The sequence below is a fragment of the Anneissia japonica genome, unplaced genomic scaffold (assembly GCF_011630105.1).
Source record: "Anneissia japonica isolate Jap-2015-1 unplaced genomic scaffold, ASM1163010v1 scaffold352_len1594369_cov220, whole genome shotgun sequence".
In the NCBI taxonomy this organism is placed as follows: domain Eukaryota; kingdom Metazoa; phylum Echinodermata; class Crinoidea; order Comatulida; family Comatulidae; genus Anneissia; species Anneissia japonica.
The window spans coordinates 392,656-414,123 of record NW_022751928.1 but is presented as its reverse complement, the minus strand read 5'-3'; the positions used below and the strand labels follow the sequence as shown (position 1 = coordinate 414,123).

At 34.1% G+C, this 21,468-nt stretch overlaps 1 protein-coding gene across 11 annotated transcripts in view; it reads right to left on the bottom strand.

Moving 5' to 3' along the window:
* Positions 1 to 1,093: 1,093 nt before the first annotated feature.
* LOC117121953 (protein unc-13 homolog D-like) overlaps positions 1,094 to 21,468 on the bottom strand; it is a 33,504-nt gene continuing 13,129 nt past the window's right edge. For 10 of the 11 annotated variants that reach the window (XM_033267375.1, XM_033267377.1, XM_033267378.1 and 7 more), the window contains 20 exons: positions 20,206 to 20,884; positions 18,649 to 18,771; positions 16,794 to 16,977; positions 16,012 to 16,101; positions 15,450 to 15,547; positions 13,613 to 13,847; positions 13,230 to 13,357; positions 12,594 to 12,753; positions 11,777 to 11,880; positions 10,672 to 10,881; positions 10,274 to 10,463; positions 9,610 to 9,684; positions 9,418 to 9,528; positions 8,349 to 8,630; positions 7,046 to 7,219; positions 6,391 to 6,643; positions 5,675 to 5,713; positions 5,421 to 5,544; positions 4,523 to 4,739; positions 3,480 to 3,835 (listed from right to left, as the gene is read on the bottom strand). In XM_033267375.1, coding sequence (XP_033123266.1) covers positions 3,599 to 3,835; positions 4,523 to 4,739; positions 5,421 to 5,544; positions 5,675 to 5,713; positions 6,391 to 6,643; positions 7,046 to 7,219; positions 8,349 to 8,630; positions 9,418 to 9,528; positions 9,610 to 9,684; positions 10,274 to 10,463; positions 10,672 to 10,881; positions 11,777 to 11,880; positions 12,594 to 12,753; positions 13,230 to 13,357; positions 13,613 to 13,847; positions 15,450 to 15,547; positions 16,012 to 16,101; positions 16,794 to 16,977; positions 18,649 to 18,771; positions 20,206 to 20,884 — 3,713 coding nt within the window. In that variant the 3' untranslated portion in view covers positions 3,480 to 3,598. Of the gene's footprint in view, positions 1,437 to 2,105; positions 2,323 to 3,479; positions 3,836 to 4,522; positions 4,740 to 5,420; positions 5,545 to 5,674; positions 5,714 to 6,390; positions 6,644 to 7,045; positions 7,220 to 8,348; positions 8,631 to 9,417; positions 9,529 to 9,609; positions 9,685 to 10,273; positions 10,464 to 10,671; positions 10,882 to 11,776; positions 11,881 to 12,593; positions 12,754 to 13,229; positions 13,358 to 13,612; positions 13,848 to 15,449; positions 15,548 to 16,011; positions 16,102 to 16,793; positions 16,978 to 18,648; positions 18,772 to 20,205; positions 20,885 to 21,468 lie in introns of those variants that run through there. The other variant, XM_033267376.1, reaches the window with a different exon arrangement.

Genomic DNA, 21,468 nt, shown 5'->3' with positions numbered 1-21,468 from the left:
GTTCGATTCCCACCAGATACTTTTCATACAAATGAAAAAGCAATCTTTTGATAAAGGGTTATGCTTGATACAATATTTACATCATATGTTCCTATTCAGGCAATTTTATGCAGCCATCCTTATTTATCTATTTGTATACATTGTGTTTATGGTGCTAAGCAGCACACCCAATTTGTATATCATTTACTATATAGATATGTTATATAAAAATATGGACCCTCCATTTTCAAAAGCCTCTTCCTGGACCTATCAGTTTCTAATTCCTGAACCCACCACTCTAAGGCAGGGGCGCTGCAACTTACAGCCATATCAGTGCTTATTTGAGCATGGTTTGAGAAGCACGCTTGTCTATATTTTCCAGCGGAGAACAAGTCTTTTCGGATAAGATCAATAAACCTGTGCATAAGTCCAGTGAACACAATTGACTTATGCACTATAAAGAATCCAGTACATCTTTCGAGATGAGCCCCTGTTGTAGACAGTGAAGAAAGTTACTGAACGAGCTAGTCCACACTTTGGGTGTAAAACACTATATAAACCTAATTACGTAACAAGCGACCTGCCAATAATGCATGTGATGCCCTCTGTGACTTAGTAGTGGAGGTGGTTTTAGTCATCAGAAAATCTAGGTCTTTGGAGGATTTAGACTAAGGACTCCATGATTGATAGGCAAAGAACCTGTCAATCTAATGATGTTCTCTCCTTCTTGAAGTATAAGAATTAAAATACTGTATGTCTATATTTGATTAGATCTGTCTTTACCAGTGGCGTATCTAGGGGGTGCGCACGCCCCTCCAAATATTACTTGCGCCCCTCTAGTCGTCCCCCCAAAGTAGCAGTTAAAAATCACCTAAAATCACCTTATTTTACGAATTAGCGCCCCTCAACCGATCATCGAGCCACCCCCCAACTTCACCTTTGCGCACCCCCATCAGTACACCCATTTCAAGACTTCTAGATATACCACTGTTCTTTACAAACATGTTTAAATATAAATACAGGTCTCCCTTCAATTTTGAAACTGGGCTTTCCATGGTCTTTAGCAGTTGGTCTCTAATTAGAGCAAGAAAAGTAAAAGACATTTGTTAATTTGGGAAAAGTGGTCTTTAATTGAAGGGGTATTAAACACAGGAAGACCAGTATTTGTTTTACATTTGAAATGCTAAAAATATGAACCTTTCTTTCAGCCCATTTCTTAATTAACAGTCACTGCCATTCATTTGGGGTTCGTCAATTACAATGGTTGGCACTGCATTCTCGTTTACTTCCGTTGTGATGGTAGTTTCAGGTTGATCATTCTTCTTGGTTTTTAGAGAATTGTTTGGTGTTAGTTTCAACGGCTTGTCTGTTCTAGATTTCTTCATTTTCATAGTTGCTTGTCTTTTTGTTGTGAAGTTTCTGGCATCTTTGTCCCATTTGCTCCGTGCTTTTAAAACCTAAAAAAAACCCCCAGACAATCTATATAATAATTTATTCTCAAAAGTTTTTTATAGCAATTTCTAACTAACTTATTAACAATAATGAACAACATCAAACCTATGATACTTTTCTTTCCATTTGCAGTACCTGATGCTACTTGGGGATTAGATTCAACACTAGTTACTAGGTGCAAGCTCGGTACACTAATGGTTATGACACCAGGCTAGTTATCTGGAGCTCATGGGTTCGGTTCCCACCCGAATCACTTGCAAATTTTTTTCGCAAATATTTGGGAATGTTCTGAGTATTCAGTACGATAGCACATCAGGTAGGGCAAAACATCACTCTTATGATATTTTCCTGATGCAAACATACAGGACTGTACATCAAAATAGATAGCATTTGCACTACCCACTGCTACTTGGGGATGGATTCAACACTAGTCACCAAGTGCAAGCTCAGTTGTCTAGTGGTTATGACACCAGGCTAGTTAAATGGAGGTTGTGGGTTCGATTCCCACCCAAATCACTTGCTAATTTGTTTTGCACGTACTTGGGAACGTACTGAGTATTCAGTACAAGAACACTTCAGGTAGGGCAAAACATTACCCCCTTCGATAACAAATAAATATTAACATTAGCAATGATATAGTAATAATTGTATTAATTTTAGTGACTGTTGCATACCTGATAACATACAGGCATCTCCTCTTCATGAGGTCTCTTGATAGGCAGGACTTTGGTCGGACAATGGTCAATTGTTTGACCATCCTGCATAGCAAATGCCTGGTCAAGAGGAATGAACACCTCGCCGATGAAATCATCATACCATAATAGATCATGGTCCATGACTGTAAATTGCAGAACAGCTCCCATCAGAGCCAGAGATTCCATAGAAACATGACTGAAAGAAATATAGGTGAAAAAAAGAATAGTTAGCAAGTTTCAAATTCTGTGATCCATATATGTTTATTTCAGTTGAAATTTTTAGGAAGTTCCTTAAAAAACAATTTTTTGCTGGAAAACGAAGCAGTAAAAATGATTCTTCTGCTTTTTTGCCGTTTTCGTTGTTAGTTTTTCTTGAAGCACTAGGATATTTCATGCTTATTTTCTTTTCTGTTCATGTGAAGCACATAGAGGCAATTTTATTGTGTTATGCGCTATATAAGACTTCTATTATTATTATTATTATTTAAACTGTCCTATAACTGTCTCTTATACACATCTAGATGTGTATAAGAGACAGGTAAAACACTATATAAACCTAATTACGTAACAAGCGACCTGCCAATAATGCATGTGATGCCCTCTGTGACTTAGTAGTGGAGGTGGTTTTAGTCATCAGAAAATCTAGGTCTTTGGAGGATTTAGACTAAGGACTCCATGATTGATAGGCAAAGAACCTGTACATAAATATTCACTGCTGACGCTGTCTCTTATACACATCTAGATGTGTATAAGAGACAGGCATAGTCTAGGTTGTGCATTTGCCAGTCCTTGAGGATGACAGCAGAATGCTGGAAGTAACTTTCTAGCTGCTCCAAATTCTATAATGGGAAAGTAGATACATATTAACACATATTTATCCAATAATTTGAAGATAAACACTGTTACACCATGCAATATTTTTATTTAATCATTCATCTACTTCTCTATCCATATATCTACCTATAAATTCTTTTCCAAATAATGTAGTGCAAAGACACAATATCCTCATAAAACTGATGGATGAATGTTCCATAAAAAAAATGAGAATTATTCTCTATCCAGATTGTCAAATTTCTGTTGACAAAAAACTGTTCCATGTCCATATATAGTCATGATGTGTCTATATATGGCCATGATGTCACAATATTTAGGCATGTCATATGTTTTTGTGAAATAAAATTTGATAGTCCGGAGAGAGCTTTAGAATAATTACTCACGTTAAGCATCAATGAATCACTTACAGATTTAAGGTTTTCATAGTAGGATATCTCCTGTCCATTTTTAATTAGTGCAACAAAACCTGTCTCTTATACACATCTAGATGTGTATAAGAGACAGACAAAAGTAAAAGACATTTGTTAATTTGGGAAAAGTGGTCTTTAATTGAAGGGGTATTTAACACAGGAAGACCAGTATTTGTTTTACATTTGAAATGCTAAAAATATGAACCTTTCTTTCAGCCCATTTCTTAATTAACAGTCATTGCCATTCATTTGGGCTTCGTCAATTACAATGGTTGGCACTGCAATCTCGTTTACTTCCGTTGTGATGGTAGTTTCAGATTGATCATTCTTCTTGGTTTTTAGAGAATTGTTTGGTGTTAGTTTTAACGGCTTGTCTGTTCTAGATTTCTTCATTTTCATAGTTGCTTGTCTTTTTGTTGTGAAGTTTCTGGCATCTTTGTCCCATTTGCTCCGTGCTTTTAAAACCTAAAAGAAACCCCAGACAAACTATATAATAATTTATTCTCAAAAGTTTTTTATAGCAATTTCTAACTAACTTATTAACAATAATGAACAACATACTGTAATAACAAAAAAATGACACCTATGATACTTTTCTTTCCATTTGCAGTACCTAATACTACTTGGGGATTAGATTCAACACTAGTTACTAGGCGCAAGCTCGGTACACTAATGTTTATGACACCAGGCTAGTTATCTGGAGGTCGTGGGTTCGGTTCCCACCCGAATCACTTGCAAATTTTTTTCGCAAGTACTTGGGAATGTTTTGAGTATTCAGTACGATAGCACATCAGGTAGGGCAAAACATCACTCCTATGATATTTTGATGACGCAAACATACAGGACTGTACATCATAATAGATAGCATTTGCACTACCCACTGCTACTTGGGGATGGATTCAACACTAGTCACCAAGTGCAAGCTCAGTTGTCTAGTGGTTATGACACCAGGCTAGTTAAATGGAGGTTGTGGGTTCGATTCCCACACAAATCACTTGCTAATTTGTTTTGCACGTACTTGGAAACGTACTGAGTATTCAGTACAATAACACTTCAGGTAGGGCAAAACATCACCCCCTTCGATAACAAATAAATATTAACATTAGCAATGATATAGTAATAATTGTATTAGTTTAAGTGACTGTTGCATACCTGATAACATACAGGCATCTCCTCTTCATGAGGTCTCTTGATAGGCAGGACTTTGGTCGGACAATGGTCAATTGTTTGACCATCCTGCATAGCAAAGGCCTGGTCAAGAGGAATGAACACCTCGCCGATGAAATCATCATACCATAATAGATCATGGTCCATGACTGTAAATTGCAGAACAGCTCCCATCAGAGCCAGAGAATCCATAGAAACATGACTGAAAGAAATATAGGTGAAAAAAAGAATAGTTAGCAAGTTTCAAATTCTGTGATCCATATATGTTTATTTCAGTTGAAATTTTTAGGAAGTTCCTTAAAAAACAATTTTTTGCTGGAAAACGAAGCAGTAAAAATGATTCTTCTGCTTTTTTGCCGTTTTCGTTGTTAGTTTTTCTTGAAGCACTAGGATATTTCATGCTTATTTTCTTTTCTGTTCATGTGAAGCACATAGAGGCAATTTTATTGTGTTATGCGCTATATAAGACTTCCATTATTATTATTATTATTATTATTTAAACTGTCCTATAATTAGGAAGCTATATATTGTGTATATAAGAAGAAGTTTATGTAAAGCGCAGAGGTCTCCACGGTCTATAAGTCGACCATTATTATTATTATTAAGTTGAACAATGACAGATCTTTAGGGATTTTTAATCCAGTTTTAATATTACTTTTGACGGATATCAGTGGCATGTGTAAATAAACAAGGGTTTTTTCAGACAAAGATTGTTGGCGGGCCACACACATGGGGTTTTTAAATTATTTTTGTGTGCCACAACAAAATCACCGTAGGGCCACATGTTGCCCGTGGGCGTGAGCCACCGGATATGAACCCGGGACTTTGATATAAGAAGGAAAGTATCTTAACCAGCAAGTCACAGCACCATTTCTGTACTTACAACTCAAATGCTTCATTGAAGACTGGATTCAGGTTGCTGGATATTGTTCTTGTTTTGTGTGTCTTGTTTTTATGGAAGGTAACTTCTGGACACAGCTCCACCAACACAAATGGATCACTCGTTCCTGTAATGAACAGTTTTAAAAATGACTTTTTTTTTAATACATCATATACACTTATTGAATATTCATGATTATATATTATATTCAATTCAAGTAAATATAAACTTTTAAAATAATAATAAATATAACTCACCATCAGCATCCATCCCTGGTAAATTTGTTGCATTCAAAACTGAAAAAGTGATAAAATATTAAAATCTTGCTTTTTTATTTAAATAATGGGTAAACATTCCAGGGGATAAATGTCCTAGGGCGAAAATTATGGGAAAACACCAAATATAATACTTCATTTTTTGTCTTGAATGGGAAGTTTAATTTCCTGTCCATACAAATATAAGATATTGAATCAGCTGTGGTAGCTTAAGTTGGGCACTTTCTGCATCATAAGAAAGTCGTACAACCGTTGTGCAACGAATCTAACTCTACTCCATATTAGTGATAGATGACACAACACCTTCTGCTGATTGCTGGTATTAGTCTTAAGGTATCCGTTGTACGCATGTCGTGGCGTTGCGTTCTCCAAAGTATGGCGTCGCAGACGACCATCAGAAGCAGTGAGTACCTGGTTTTAGTCATTATGCATTTTTCTAAGCCTAATTAGAATGTTAAGGATGTATTGTCCCTTGCTAATATCAAAAAATCATAAAAAATAATTTTGAAATAAACTTGCTCATATTGCAATAGCATACAAATTATCAACTTGTGCATAAAAATTATTGAATTTAAAAAATGTAAACCCTGATTTTTAAACCAAAAAATTATAATAAAAATAAAAGTTAATTTTTAAAAATATTTTAATGATTTTTTGGGTATTTAGCATGGGACAATACATCTTTAATATGCTGCTACCTTTGACATGAACAATAGCCTTATTGTTGTCTGTGGTTTGCATTCCCACCTGCACCTCAATATGCCCCCAATCATCCTTTTGCGTAACCATATCGTTGCCAAGTATTGCAAAGAACTTGAGTAAGAGCTGCTCAGTGGTCTGTAAGTTAATTTGTAACTCTCCAGAGAGATATGCATAGTCTAGGTTGTGCATTTGCCAGTCCTTGAGGATGACAGCAGAATGCTGGAAGTAACTTTCTAGCTGCTCCAAATTCTATAATGGGAAAGTAGATACATATTAACACATATTTATCCAATAATTTGAAGATAAACACTGTTACACCATGCAATATTTTTATTTAATCATTCATCTACTTCTCTATCCATATATCTACCTATAAATTCTTTTCCAAATAATGTAGTGCAAAGACACAATATCCTCATAAAACTGATGGATGAATGTTCCATAAAAAAAATGAGAATTATTCTCTATCCAGATTGTCAAATTTCTGTTGACAAAAAACTGTTCCATGTCCATATATAGTCATGATGTGTCTATATATGGCCATGATGTCACAATATTTAGGCATGTCATATGTTTTTGTGAAATAAAATTTGATAGTCCGGAGAGAGCTTTAGAATAATTACTCACGTTAAGCATCAATGAATCACTTACAGATTTAAGGTTTTCATAGTAGGATATCTCCTGTCCATTTTTAATTAGTGCAACAAAACGTGCCAGTAACTCAATCCATAACGCTTTTGTGATACGTGGAAAGATCTGTGGCATCAATTGGTTGTACATAGTCTGGAGGTTGGTATCTATATATTTAAGCACTGCATCCAGACTCTGCAGACAAAAACAAAGTCAATACTAGAGCAGTCACTCCATCAAGTGATTAACTCCCCCCATGTGCTTGAAAACAATATGCAAGTCATGTATGATGGGCAATTCCATTATTTCCCTCCCTGTGCCAGAATACCGAATAATACGCAGGCCGTGTATGATGGGTCATTCCATTATATTCTTTAATACTAAATTACAAAATTCTTTCCGAGCCACTAGGGCTCATAGGTGCTGGAGCTTATACCCAGTGGCGTATCTAGGGGAGGGCGCGGGGGTGCATGGCCCCCCCAAAATTACTTGCGTCCCCCAAAAATTACTCGCGCCCCTCAGTCGCCACCCACCCCCACAAAACTTACAGTCAAGTAGTTAAAAATCACCATATTTTGCGATGATGCTAATTAGCTCCCCTCAACCGATCATCGAGCCCCCACCACTTCACTTTTGTGCCCCCCCACCCATCAGCACCCCCGTTTCAAGACTTCTAGATACGCCACTGCTTATCCCCAGTCTCTGTAGTGTGAAGTGGATGAGAGTTGTACTCCCCCTGACACTAGTCCGTCGCAATTTAGTCCCCAGCAGTTTGCTGGTACCCATTGATACAGCTGGGTGGACTGAAGCAACGTAGCTAAAATGCCTTATCCAAGGACACAAGCGAATCTGCACAGTGGAGACTTGAAACCTTGACCTTACATTTAAAAGCCCAAACCTCAACTGCTGCGCCAAACTGCCGCTTTATATTTCTTTTATGCTCGGGTAAAAAATTGCCCTTTGAACTTTTCTTCCAAAAATTTAATCAGGTCTTTCTTTGAATATTGTGTACTATTACACTAAAGTTTATGATGATCTATTCATTAGTTTTGCATAATCTAATTTTTGCTAGCAGACAGACAGCAGTGAATACATAACCTCCTTTGGTGGAGGAATAAAGGTTATTTTTGCGTAATCTAAATTTTGGAGCTTATTTTTCTACAATATTACAGGCTGGTACAGCAAATATCTTGCCAAGAATAGACATAAATATTCACTGCTGACGATGCTATTTTTATTATTATATTTTGAGTTGTATAAATGAAGCTTGGTTAAATCATAGAGAAAATGTTCTATTTTCTCTATGGTTAAATAAACTACTTACCTCGTCTTGTTTACTTGGGTCGTTTACAAGATGTTTAATGCTTTTTCTGACTTCAGCACACATTCTCTGTGCAATCTGCTGTTCCATCTGCGCTGTCTTCATCAGTATGGCCTCGCTTGTCTTGTTCGTCAGACGTTGTAAAGCATTGTATGTTCGTTTTCCTGCATCTTCATTCCCATGATGCTTTGCAAGTGCTTCTACGTTCCTCTCCCAACTCAGCAGGGATGGTAGGTTGTCCAGGTATGCCCTTACGTGTTCAATATTGTTCAATGTGATACAAAGCTATCAACATAAAAAGGTGGAATAAGGTATAAAATGTTATTGACAAATACTTTAAATTAAAAATGTACAATAAATAACATACGGTAGAACCCCCTATTAAAGGGACACCTTCGGTGGCAGCTCTAGGCCTGTCCGATGGGAGGGGGGCTTAAGAACCCAGCCACTGGTGCCGCCACTTGAAACCTTCCAGACCTAAAAAAGGTGTGTCTATCAGGTTTCCTAAAAAAAGGGGTTCTGATGTAACAGCAATAACAAAAAAATAAACAAATTATTATAATTAAATAATAACTCATAATCTAGTATTAAATCAGAACTATATTATTTTATAAAATATTATTTATTAAATATTATCTATTTACTATAATATGTAACATTAATAACTATCTAATATTTCATCTTCTCTTTTCGGTAAAGAGGCCATAAAATGTTCAGTGTCCATACAGCATGTATGTACTGCTATCCAGGACTGGAAAAGTGGGTGACTGTGCAACCGGCAGCTTTGACATTTTATCCTGAGCTATTTCAGAAAAAAAAAAAATCTTTTTTTTTTTTTTGTACTTCACAATTTAATGCATAAATATAACATTTTTGCTTGCTCCAAAACACAAAATGCACTAATGTTTCGCTATAATAGTGTAAAGATAACATTTGGTCATGGAGTTATTTGATCAAGATAATCTTCATGGTCGGAGGCACAAACAATTTTTTCCAGCCCTGCTGCTATCTCCCACGTATCTTTAAGAATTACACGAGAAGTAAATAAACTAATTAATCATTATTTGGTTACCTTGTCTTTGATGTCAAAATTGCTACCGTCCTTTCCTCCTTCATAAAAGCCATTTTCTGCTAGAATTCCATATAACTTATCTGCATATAATTTGGCACCATCACACACAAGCTACAAAACAAACAATATTATTTTGTTATGTTTAGGGGATATCATCAAAATCAATCAAAATTTTAACTAAATTATACTTACTATGGTTATCTTTGTTATGGCCATCAATCGACTATCAATGCAACCAAAGTTAATATTCTGCCATTCTTCAGTAACCTTAAAATAAAAGATAAAATTTTATATAACAAAATTATAACATATATAATAGTAACATAATATGAGTAACACTTATGAGGTACATTCATACCATAGCTATAAAACTTTGGTTTTTGTGCCCTTTTTGTACACAACTACATAACCAAATAGTTAACCAAACACGCGACCAAAAGTCATGCTCGTATTACATAATATACATGCATGCAAATACAGTATTTATTTTTTATATATTTATGCAAGCACCAAGGCTTTGTTGAGTTAGAATTAGTTTTAAACGTATTAACTGCCCCTGTTTGTAGAATAACTTGCATCAGATAGTAGCGATCACAAGTTTGTGGTGATGGTAAATCTAGGTTACAGCTGGTAAACTTATCAATCTCTCTAACAATGTCCTTCAAGATTTTCCATTCTCACTAAGCAACAGAAGATTGTTATAGCAACAGGCTCTCTTATCGTTACCTTTAACTCATTAGCATAAATAACTGTTTTGGGAAAGTCACTAAACAATATATCAGTTCAGTTCAAGCATCTTAACCAAGCAATTCAACTCCACTCAAGTAATATAAATGATTATGTAAATGATTATTACCTTTGCAAAACACGACTGCACATCTACAGCTGAGTTTGAGTACTTAACAACCGCATGGACTAGCTTCACATCCTTGTCCATTTCTAATGCTTTCAGAACACGGTTGAATGTCTCGTAGCGAAAGGTCATCATCCAAAATATCAAAGAATTCTGGAACCAATCATGGAAGTTGATGATATCAAGTTCATCGCTGAAAAAATTAAATGTACTGTAATATCAAATACAAATTTGATTTATTTGTAAAATCATGTAGTTTTACCCATTTATCTAATCAAATCAATTCTCTCCTTAACACTATAACACTATATTCTTAACACTATATTATTACTATACAGTAGATTAATGCCCCATTCCTGTTTCCTGTTTAACTTATTTCTTAAAACCCAAAATTTGCATACCTGGAAGGAACATTCTGTTTGAGTAAAAACCTGATGAGTTTGACTGTCATATAGAGCTGCAATGTTGCAATGCTTGCATCGTTCACTTTCTCTGGTACTTTTTTGTGACGCTGGAGAAAACTATCGGTCTTGCTGAGAACATTTTGAAGCACTTTGGACACACTTTGATCAACTTCCTCACTCACAACAACAAAGTAGTCCACTTGCAACCTACAAGCAGCGTAACAAGAAGCATAAATTCTACTGTTGGTACAATGGTTGAAAAAAATGTTGCTGGGTGTCAATCAAACCCAAAACTATTACTAGTAAGATCACTCTTATTTTAAATCATTCTTTTATTGTTTATTATTTGTTTGTATTGCAAGAGAGAAAACAGATTAAATGAATTATGTATGAAAGTTTGACTGCAGCTGAGTATTGAATTCTGGTCTTTTATAAAAAAAAAATGGTCCGCTCCTTGGATAACCCTTTCAGGAGAGCTAGGTGAGTTAAGGACCAAATCTAGTGTCTGTTGTACATTGTAGTTTGAGTGAGGTGGCAATGCACTGTGGCTGCAGCGGGTCCTCAGCTCAAATTTCCACAGTGTGTATTACATTTGAGGACAAATAAAGATTTACTTTATTCTTATTATCATTATGTATGAAAGTCTTCCAAGAACAATAGGAAGTTGAAGCAGTATAATAAGGCTTTAAAATTGACTTCATATTTAAGACAGTTGCTATTGTTTTATTGTATTCGCATATATGGCAATCCACATATAAGACGACCACCAAGTTTTAGAACATTTTTGGACGATTTTTTTATATCTGGCGTACAAGATGCTCTCTCGGATGCTCTACATAAACAAGTCTCATTATGAGGCTTAGGAGTGTGGAGTTGTTTTGGATGCGAGAAAAAAAATCCTTCTTGAGATGGGAAGCATCTTCCACCAAGCCATTCAACTCTATTAACTCACTCACTGTTACAGCAGACAAACAAATTCCCAATTCTCATTGGATGTTACTGTCCTAACTCAATCCATACACACAATAACATCCAATCAGTATTATGAAAGATTGGACATTAGCTACAGCCTTTATCTAAATAACAAAACGCTTTAAATTACTTGTTGAAGAACTTCTTGAAAGCATCATTAGTGCGACAAATGACTGTCACCTGACGAATCACCTCATTCAGCTTCTGAATTTTGTCACATAATTCCTCAGATTCCTAAAAATAATGTAAAATTAATATAATAATAAAATTATAACTTAATTAAACCTCAAATTAATAAAGTTAATTAGAAAATGTACAAATAATATAAAAATTGTAGCCAACCCATTGAATTAATTAGGGTACTATTTAATTTACTTTGCAGGCCACAACAAAAATCAGTCGGGCTGCATGCAGCCTGCGGGTCTGTGATGTAAAATGTAAAAGAAGTAATTGTAATGACAAGATGGCGCTAAAAAGAAAAACAATGCTGATCAACAGGAAGTTACACATAATATTTCAACAATACATCATAATCAATTTTATGAAGATCATAGAACTGTTTACTAATTGAATATTCTTCCTAAGGTTCCACAATACAAAAGCATAAACATGCTTCGAAAACACACACATGTTGTGATTGATCATTAGTTGGTGAGAGGTACTGTGATGGTAAATTAATATTATAATTTATAAGTCACTGGTAACACCATCACTTTTATTTGCACTGAATTTTCCTTTTCCACATTGACCATTATATCGATATGGTGCCTTTGATTTTATGTGTCTTGTGTGCAGAAAGCTCCAAACTGGGATGATTTTACTACAGTACATTACGATAGAAGCAATTATTTCCTTCAACAAATTTTTCAGGAAATAATAACTCCTTCAGCTTTTATTTCCTATGTGTACTCAAAATCCGACTATAATTGCTTAATAGGATCACTTACAATGTCCCCATCTGGGAGAGTCACTTGCTGTAAAACTTCATGCAGCCATTGTTTGGTGTGGTCCTTGATGACTGACACAATTCGACCTTGAACTTTCTTGATTATACCAGAACCAATATTTTCAAACTTGACTTTGAGGAGAGACTGAATGCTATCCAACCTAAAAGAACAGAGGTCATATAATCAATAACTTATATATAGATTTTTATGTTTATTGTACTTTGATGTTGTGCTAAAAAATTGGACTTCCAATTTATTTTTAGTAAAGTCCATTCATTTATATTATTGTATATCATAGGCAATCCAGCTTCTCAGCAGCGTAGGTAGGTCAGAATGGGCCCCAGTGCAACATTAATCGACAGACCCTTTGATGTGAAGTGTCAACCAAGTGCCGGAGGCCTGAGTTATGGGGTAGGGGGTATGAGTATTGTGAGGAGAGAGAGAGCTATCATTTTCCACTGGGGGTAATTCCTGAAAGCTCTGATATTTTAAAATTTCTGGAAGATGTGTATAAGAGACAGTATATATATATATATATAAATTTTCAATATATATGTAATGATTTCCAAAGTGGTTGGTTTTATACGCAATTTATAAACAAAATAATTTAATGCAAAATAATTCTTTTAAATGTACCTGCAGATTTCATTAACTTGATCAAGAATTTCAACATGGGTTGGGGGAAAAAATGCTGGGCACTCATCAAGTTTCTTCAAACATTCTGTGATATATAAACTGGCAGAGCTTTCTAATATATCAGAGGGCTACATGCAGCAAAGAAAATAATAATGAAAATTAAAAATATATCATGCAATAGATAAAAAAACAGATACAAAAATAGAAATCAAAGTTACTGAAAAACAGTGAAATGGCATCAACACAAATAGTTGTCTTTCAAAAACAAATGCCAAGAGAAAAATTGTTAAAAAAATTGCAGTTCCCAAGCAAACAAAAATAAAGAACTCCTGCTGACATACTCTTAAATGTAAAGAGAATCTTAAAGTTTTGATGATTCTAACCTCAGGTGCTGCAATGCCCTGGTGAGAGGACATGTCTTCTTCAGATCCCTTCCCCGCAAGCCCATATATGGCTAGGCTTGACATAGCAAGTTTTTCTGCGTGGATGGCTATTGTTGCTTCCTGGATAGCCTTTTCATCTAATGTGTGGCCCTCTTTAGTGTTTTGATCTGTTTCTGTCCGATAACTATGCACTGCTTTCATTTCCACGAAAAATTCAAGAAGGGCTGCTAGATCTCTGTAAATTAATGAACACATGTGTTATTGTAATTGATATAGTATTTGTCTGACCGATAGTATATAAACAGGTAGAGCATAAGCTACATTGCCTGATATGTGATGCGTTGAAACATGTCTTTTATTAGTATAGTTCATTTTTTATTAAGTGCATTGCTGCATATATATTTCTATAGCACATAATACTTTGGTTGTATGAGTTTAAAAACATTCCAGATGAAAAGGATTAAAAAAAGAAAATATTTATAACATAATAAAACAAAAATTACAACAATATATTACTACTGAAGAATACCTTGGTTTTCCTACAGGCCTAGAGGTAACCATAACAATTTACCTAAACCTTTCAGCCAGTGCATCAACGAGGCTGGACCAAAAACTAACAACAACCTACACACCAAAATCTATCAAATTGAAGCTATAACAATGTTTAAAATAATGAATTCTCAAATACCAACCTATTTAAAAAACAAATTTCAAGAGCGCAATGAAACATACATGACCAGGTCTAATGATTTACTTGAGGTACCCAAACCAAGCACAGAATATAAGAAAAGAAGTTTTTCCTATCAGGGAGCCATTGTCTGGAATAACCTAAACTTCATTACAAGTATGGCCCAAAACGTTCTACTTTATAATATTATTTTTCTATTCGAGCACTGTTATTATTATTTATCTATTGTATTTGTTTATATTGTGTTGACGGTGCTACACTGCAATTTTGTATTTTGAAAAATCAAGTCATCCGAGAAAAAAAAAAGCTTTAGTCGTTAGGAGTTTACGATTGACTTATAATTTGTATTTTACTTGAAAAAATGTCTACATAATAATAATATTATATATCATCATCATACTTTCTAAAAGGTCTCAGATGCTACCAATTTGCGAGTGGAATTGGATAGCTTAGTGGTTAAGATGTTTGCCTTTTAATCCCAGGGTCCTGGGTTGAATGCCTGTGACAGCAGTATTCTTTCTCACAACTAAAAACAACTCCACTCCTTAAAGGCCTGTTTATACTTGCAACATTAACGATAAAAATCTAAATAGCAATTTTTCATATAGAAAATAAAAGAAATAAGAAAACTTTTTACCATAGGATGATTCGATAATGATTTATCATGCATACGATACATAATATTTTGAGAAATCAATTCAAATGACGTTATAATCATGGAAAAATGATAAAATTGTTGTTACTACTATGATTTTATAGTTTTTCAATGATTATGACGTCATTTGAATTGATTTGTGAATTATTTTTTATTGTATATACAATAAGTCGTTATTGAATCATCCTAGTGTAATAATATTTTCTTATTTCTTTTACTTTCTATATGAAAAATTGCTTTTTGCTTTTTATCGTTATCATTATCATTGTAAGTATAAACAGGCCTTTAGCCTCATAAAGAGACTTCGATGATAAAGTGGCCCCTGAATATCAGCCGACCTTCTAGGATACGCTAGAAGGGTCACCCTCCATAAATATGGTTAAAATTTTTTTTTAAAATAAAATAAAATATTTTCTGTTAAATGTCAACTGTGGCTACACATACCAATACATACATACATGCTTCAGTTTAGAAAGTAAGTTGAATTAACTTACATGTTAAGTGCTGCCATTTGAGTAAGTCCACGTTGAACAGCGTACAGGTCGAGAGCTAGTTTACTCTTCGCACTCAGCTTACCATCCCAGCTTCCTTCCTGAAATCAAACAGGTAAACTATTATTTTTTCTATAAATATATATAAAATTTAGAGAAGTATTGAACCATAGCTCACTGCCATTTCACACAACTGCATTGATGGTGTCAGTGTATTCATAAGTGGCAGCTTGGAATCTTTATACAAGTAAACCAAATTTAATATCTATTAACTTATTATTTACAATACTGAACATTACTCTCAGATTAACATTTAAGTCATAGAATACGTGTAGGCAGTGGTCCCAAGTCTCATCGAATTGTTGTGTTGATATTTTCTTCAAAACTCAGAGGGAAGCTAACATTAAAATTAGTTTTTGTTATGTTGATATTCAAAATAATTGTACTTGTACTTGTAATCTTGTATTTCAAAATATTAATTAACTTCTGTTTATGGCCTTTTTGATAAACACCATTGAGGTGAACAAGTGTTTCTGTAGTTAATGTCTTCATTATTATTATATACCTGCATTGTTAGTTCACCTTCGTACTTGTGGATTGCTTTTGAAAGTTTATAATACATAACAACATGACTAACAGTATTGTCTTCATCACCCTGTTAATAAATCAGAATCATATATTTGTCACTGGAGATTTAGATTATACACAGTGTTTTTAATAATAGTTTGTCGTCATCATCGTCATCATCAAAAGCAGTAGCAGTAACACCATCAAAAGCATAGTAACCATTATCATAATTATCATTACATTAATCATCATCTCATCATCATCATCATCAGCTCTCTGTTTTAATACCGCTGCAGTATCCAACAGCTACAGTATTTGAGGATTGAATTCAGCTCTGCAGCACCAGGACAACCCATATGATAGGCTCTGGAGGTTGTCCAAAAATCACTTCCAATTTTGCAAGTATTTGGAAATGTTCTGTGTATTCAATGCAATTCAATCAGGATATGTAAAAACATATTAATCCACAAAGATATATTCATTAGATATGTAAATATACAGAGTTTGGATTTTAACCCAGAGTTCTGATAGTGAAAGGCAGGCATCTTACCATAAAGCATTCTAGATAGAAAAAGATATGCAAGATTATGGATTTATTTTTCAATGTGCACAAGCTGACTCACATGAAATTTGATTTCAAAATGCTTAATCAAACAGGAGGTAAACAATACAACTTAAAATAAATGTACGCAAATTGAGAATAAAAAGAAGTAAATAAATAAGATACAAATGACAAGGCTTGTTATTAAATATATACAAATAAAAATTAAGAATATTTACCGATTTCATTACAAATTGCATCTGTAGTCGACACTGGCCGTACGTTTTACTTTGTTTTTTAATCTTGTACCACTTATCAATGCGAGAAGAGGCCGAGATCTCGCAAAGGGAGACTGAGAACTGCCCCATAAAGTCATCCATACTTTTACCATGTTCCATGGTCTGCTTCATGTGTCGAAAGATTCTGAACATAAGCCAATATATAATGAATGAAGGGCTTCACAGTAATATTGTCAGAACTGGTGGGTAGGAATATATTAGCATTATAGGAAGTCAAGTAAGAACTCTGGTTAGATAGTATAATACATAATTAATGTCGAAATATTGAATCCCAAAGCAATGACGTACAACTCCTATTATGTAGCCAAATACATGGGAATTAATTAATGTAATTGTCATCCAAGTACGTAGAGTTCATCTACCAAAAAATAAGGACGTTGATACATTTCTTACTAAATAAATTCCTTTTACGTAGACTTGCGTAGGAATATAGCATACCACAATTAAAAATTGTGTATGTCACTTAGTAAATTGGGAAAAATCTCACCACTTTTGGAGCAATTACTATTAAACATTATATAAATTTTTAGTTGAATTTTTAGATGTCTCTTTGTTGATGTAATTTATGTCTTATGTAAAAAACTTACCTAAATAATATATCTGAAGCCAAATATAATTATTTAAATATTTTGTGTCTGTTTCGCTCCTGCATGTGCTTAATATGTTCAAGCCGTGGCCTGGGTTTTATGTTCCATTTGTTGTAATTTTATATTGCTTTATATTTTGAAGTAGAAAATACCTTCATCCAAGTACTCAGGAATAAATATTATTAATAACATTGAAAAAAAAACTAAATCATAGTTCTAGGCACAAACAGCTGACAAAAAATCATGACTTCACAATTAACATTAATATGAATGAATTAGATAGGGTAAATACATACAAATGTCTTGGTGTTGTTATTGATGGTAAGTTATTTTGGCAAGATCACATCAATAATATTTGCAAGAAAGTTTTTGTATCTCTTTCTGTTCCTAAATGTCTCGAACCTTTTATCAATCCACTTTAAACCAACTTTAACTTTCACTTGTTCAACTATATTTTGAATACCGTCTGAATAGTCGAAGCATTTTGACAATGATGTTGATAAATTGTGTAAATTTCAAAAACCTTAAATAATCATTTACTCGGAACTCCCACCTTCAAAGAAATGTGTCACTTGGGTGGTTAAGCCTTAGTTGTATATTCAATCTGAAAAAATCATCTCTTGTATTTAAGTGTTTAAATGGTAATGTGTCTCAATATTTAAAGTCATATTTTAAATTTGTTGAAGAAAACCATTCTCATTAATGGGTCGTTAACAATTATCAAAATTGTACAAACAGTACTCTTTTCTGGTACCCCTCCCTCCCCTCTGAAAGTGTGCAAAAATATGTTGATTTTGCAATTGTGACGTCAAATAAACCATTATTTACTTAGTTGCTAACAAATGAATATTATATTCATGGTTACATTATAATTTTACCATTATTTTACATATTGCATGTATTTTGAATCAACATTTTTATGTATATGTAAAATTGCAATCTTTTTAATGGATTTAAGTGATACAATCAAATCTTCAACAAATTTTAATGATTTTTAAAAGCAACTTGCAAGGCTCCCTGTCCCTCAGATTACCTGTAAATGGTACAGTGTGGTGTTTATTTTCTCGTAGCTTTCAGGTAATTTTTGGATCCTTAGTTTTTAAGTGCCTTAAGCAGTACTGCAGTGGATATGTACGCTTTATAGGCCTTTTCCTGCAATTTATTGCAACTGATTAGATCAAAAATATGAAAGACTTCTGTCAACTTACGTTTGCACGCCTGCTAATTTATGTTTGCGATCAAGAGATTTCGTGACATTCCACAAGGAACCTTCCTCATCCCAATCCCACAAGAACATTTGTAGTTGTTGGTCTTCAACATTGGTTACTTCACTATAATAATAATAATAATAACAATAATAATAATAATAATAATAATAATAACAGGGTTCATACATTTTAATACAAGCAAATTTCCAGGACAATTCCAAGTCAAATTTTCCAAATTTCAAGGACTCATAATATCCCTTATTACTATAAAAATAGAACAATTCGCCGATTTTACGATTGATTATATCATGTAACATGTATGCTGTACTTATTTTTAAAAGCAAGATGTTCTTATGCATATTTAGTATTAAATCAATTTAGTTATTTCCATCTCAGCAAAGACTTTTGGTTGAGTGCATATTAAGTTTTACTTAAATCTAATTCGGAGGCAATGGTGTCTTTTTCCCACGTTGGAGGGAAATTATGTTTGTCTCTCACACGTGGAAAAATTTGCTAATAAATTCATCCCGAAAAAAGCAAGTTCGCGGCATACCGCATACATAGGTGCGACCATACAATCAGCCGCCACAACAATGTCTGCGCTGAAAAAATTACATCAGTTGCCGGTGTACATGCCCAAATTTAGCATGCCTTTCAGCGCACCAAAAATTAACCGGTACCGACCGCGCGCTCCTTTGTGTAATGTCAAAGAGCGAGCCGCGTGTGTGTAAAGTATTACAGTACTATAGGCATGCCGCCGACTGTTGAGAAATAGCTATGCTGGCAATGGAAGTTACTATAACGGTGTATGAGTATTTTGGAAAGACGGAAACAAGCAAAAACATTTTTGTAGTCTAGTTTAATCATGACCAGCATTAACGTATAGATCATCGAAATATATGTTTAAAATAATCACATTTCCAGGACATTCAAGAAGTATTCAAGGACAATCATAAATTTCCAGGATTTTCCAGTACTGGAAAATGCTCATTCATTTTTCCAGGACTTTCAATGAATTTAAGGACGCGTACGAACCCTGTAATAATAATAATAATAATAATAATAATGGGTTTATTTGAAAACGGAAAACTAGATCATAAATTAATTACTTTACAAAATCAATTACAAGACCAAAAAAAAAGACTTAAAATAATCAAAAACAAAACAGAATTAAAGAAGTAAAAAAAGAAACAAATATATATATACTATATATATAATGGTATTTTTATTCAAAATTTACAAAAAAGCATAAAACATTATATTATTATCAACATGCTTAAACTGAGGATGTGATTTATTCATGAAAAATGTATGTTGATCACTGAATCAATTACAAGACCAAAAAAAAGACTTAAAATAATCAAAAACAAAACAGAATTAAAGAAGTAAAAAAAGAAACAAATATATATATACTATATATATAATGGTATTTTTATTCAAAATTTACAAAAAAGCATAAAACATTATATTATTATCAACATGATTAAACTGAGGATGTGATTTATTCATGAAAAATGTATGTTGATCACTGAATCAAAACACATGAGATTGACTTACATGAGGAATATTTCATTCCAAATAGGATGTAGCGTCTCCTTAGCAACCGTTGTTCTATAGGCAGGCTCTTCATCACCATCTCCATCCATTGAGGACAACTTAGTACCCATATCACCCTTTCCAGCACTTTTATTGCGAGCAACTTTTTTCTGTTTCTTGTTTTTTAATTTTTCTGAACCATCATCAACACTTCCTTCCCTTTTGAGTTGGTCAGTTGTTCCATAAGTAGGGTCATCATCACCATCTTCATCCAGTGACACCACCTTAGTACCAATATCACCCTTACTGCCACTTTTATTGCGAGTGATTTTTTTCTGTTTCTTGTTTTTGCTTTTTTCTGAACCATCATCTACACTCCCTTCCTTTTTAAGTTGGTCACCAGAGGGTGCTGTCTCTGTAGTTGCATTGCTGTCTGTAGACATTTTAGCATCACCTTTACCGGTACTTTTGATGCGAGCAATCTTTTTTTGTTTCTTGTTTTTGCGACTTTCTGCACCATCGTCAATACTGGTGTCCTTCTTGAGTTGTTCACTAGTGGGTGTGGTCTCAGAATGTTCACTGCTGTCTGTTTTTCTCTCCACTTGTGGGGTCATGTTTGGATTGGACTTCCTTTCTAGTGTACCACTGCGAGAGGCTGTCTTAGTTCCGAGTGATATCATAAAGTAAGGATCACTTAAGCCTAAAATTTAAAAAATTGTATTTTAAAATCTGAAACACCTTATGTCTTTGGATGGTCTGATGTTGGTCACATTATGTGTGACCACAGGCAGGATTTTCGATGGGGAGGTGCGTTTTGCAAGCAAAGTGGACATTAGACGATGGGCAGCCTAGGACCCTGTGGGGTGAAACACCCGGAAGCTCTTGAGGGTCATATAAATTGTTCTATTCTATTTAAATTTGTGGGTGTTGCTAAGGACCTAAAGTTGCAACTTTTTATGTCCTTAACGTCTGTAGGCCGACAGGTAACATTTAATTGTCCATAATGGATCCATCTACAATCACTGGAGCTGATAATTTCCAACAAATTTCATACCACAGTTATTTACAAACGGTTAGAAGAGCTGGCAAATAAAATCCAATGCATACTACATCTAGTAACTATAGAATTTACTAAATTAAGAGGTTATAAAAAATGAACTTTTGAAATTTGGAAGTCGAGTGGGGGTTTGGGGTCAAACCCCTCGGACGATCTGACAAATTTACATTTTGAGAGTCATATAATTTCTGAAACCCATAATTTGTGAATATTCCATTTTAATTTAC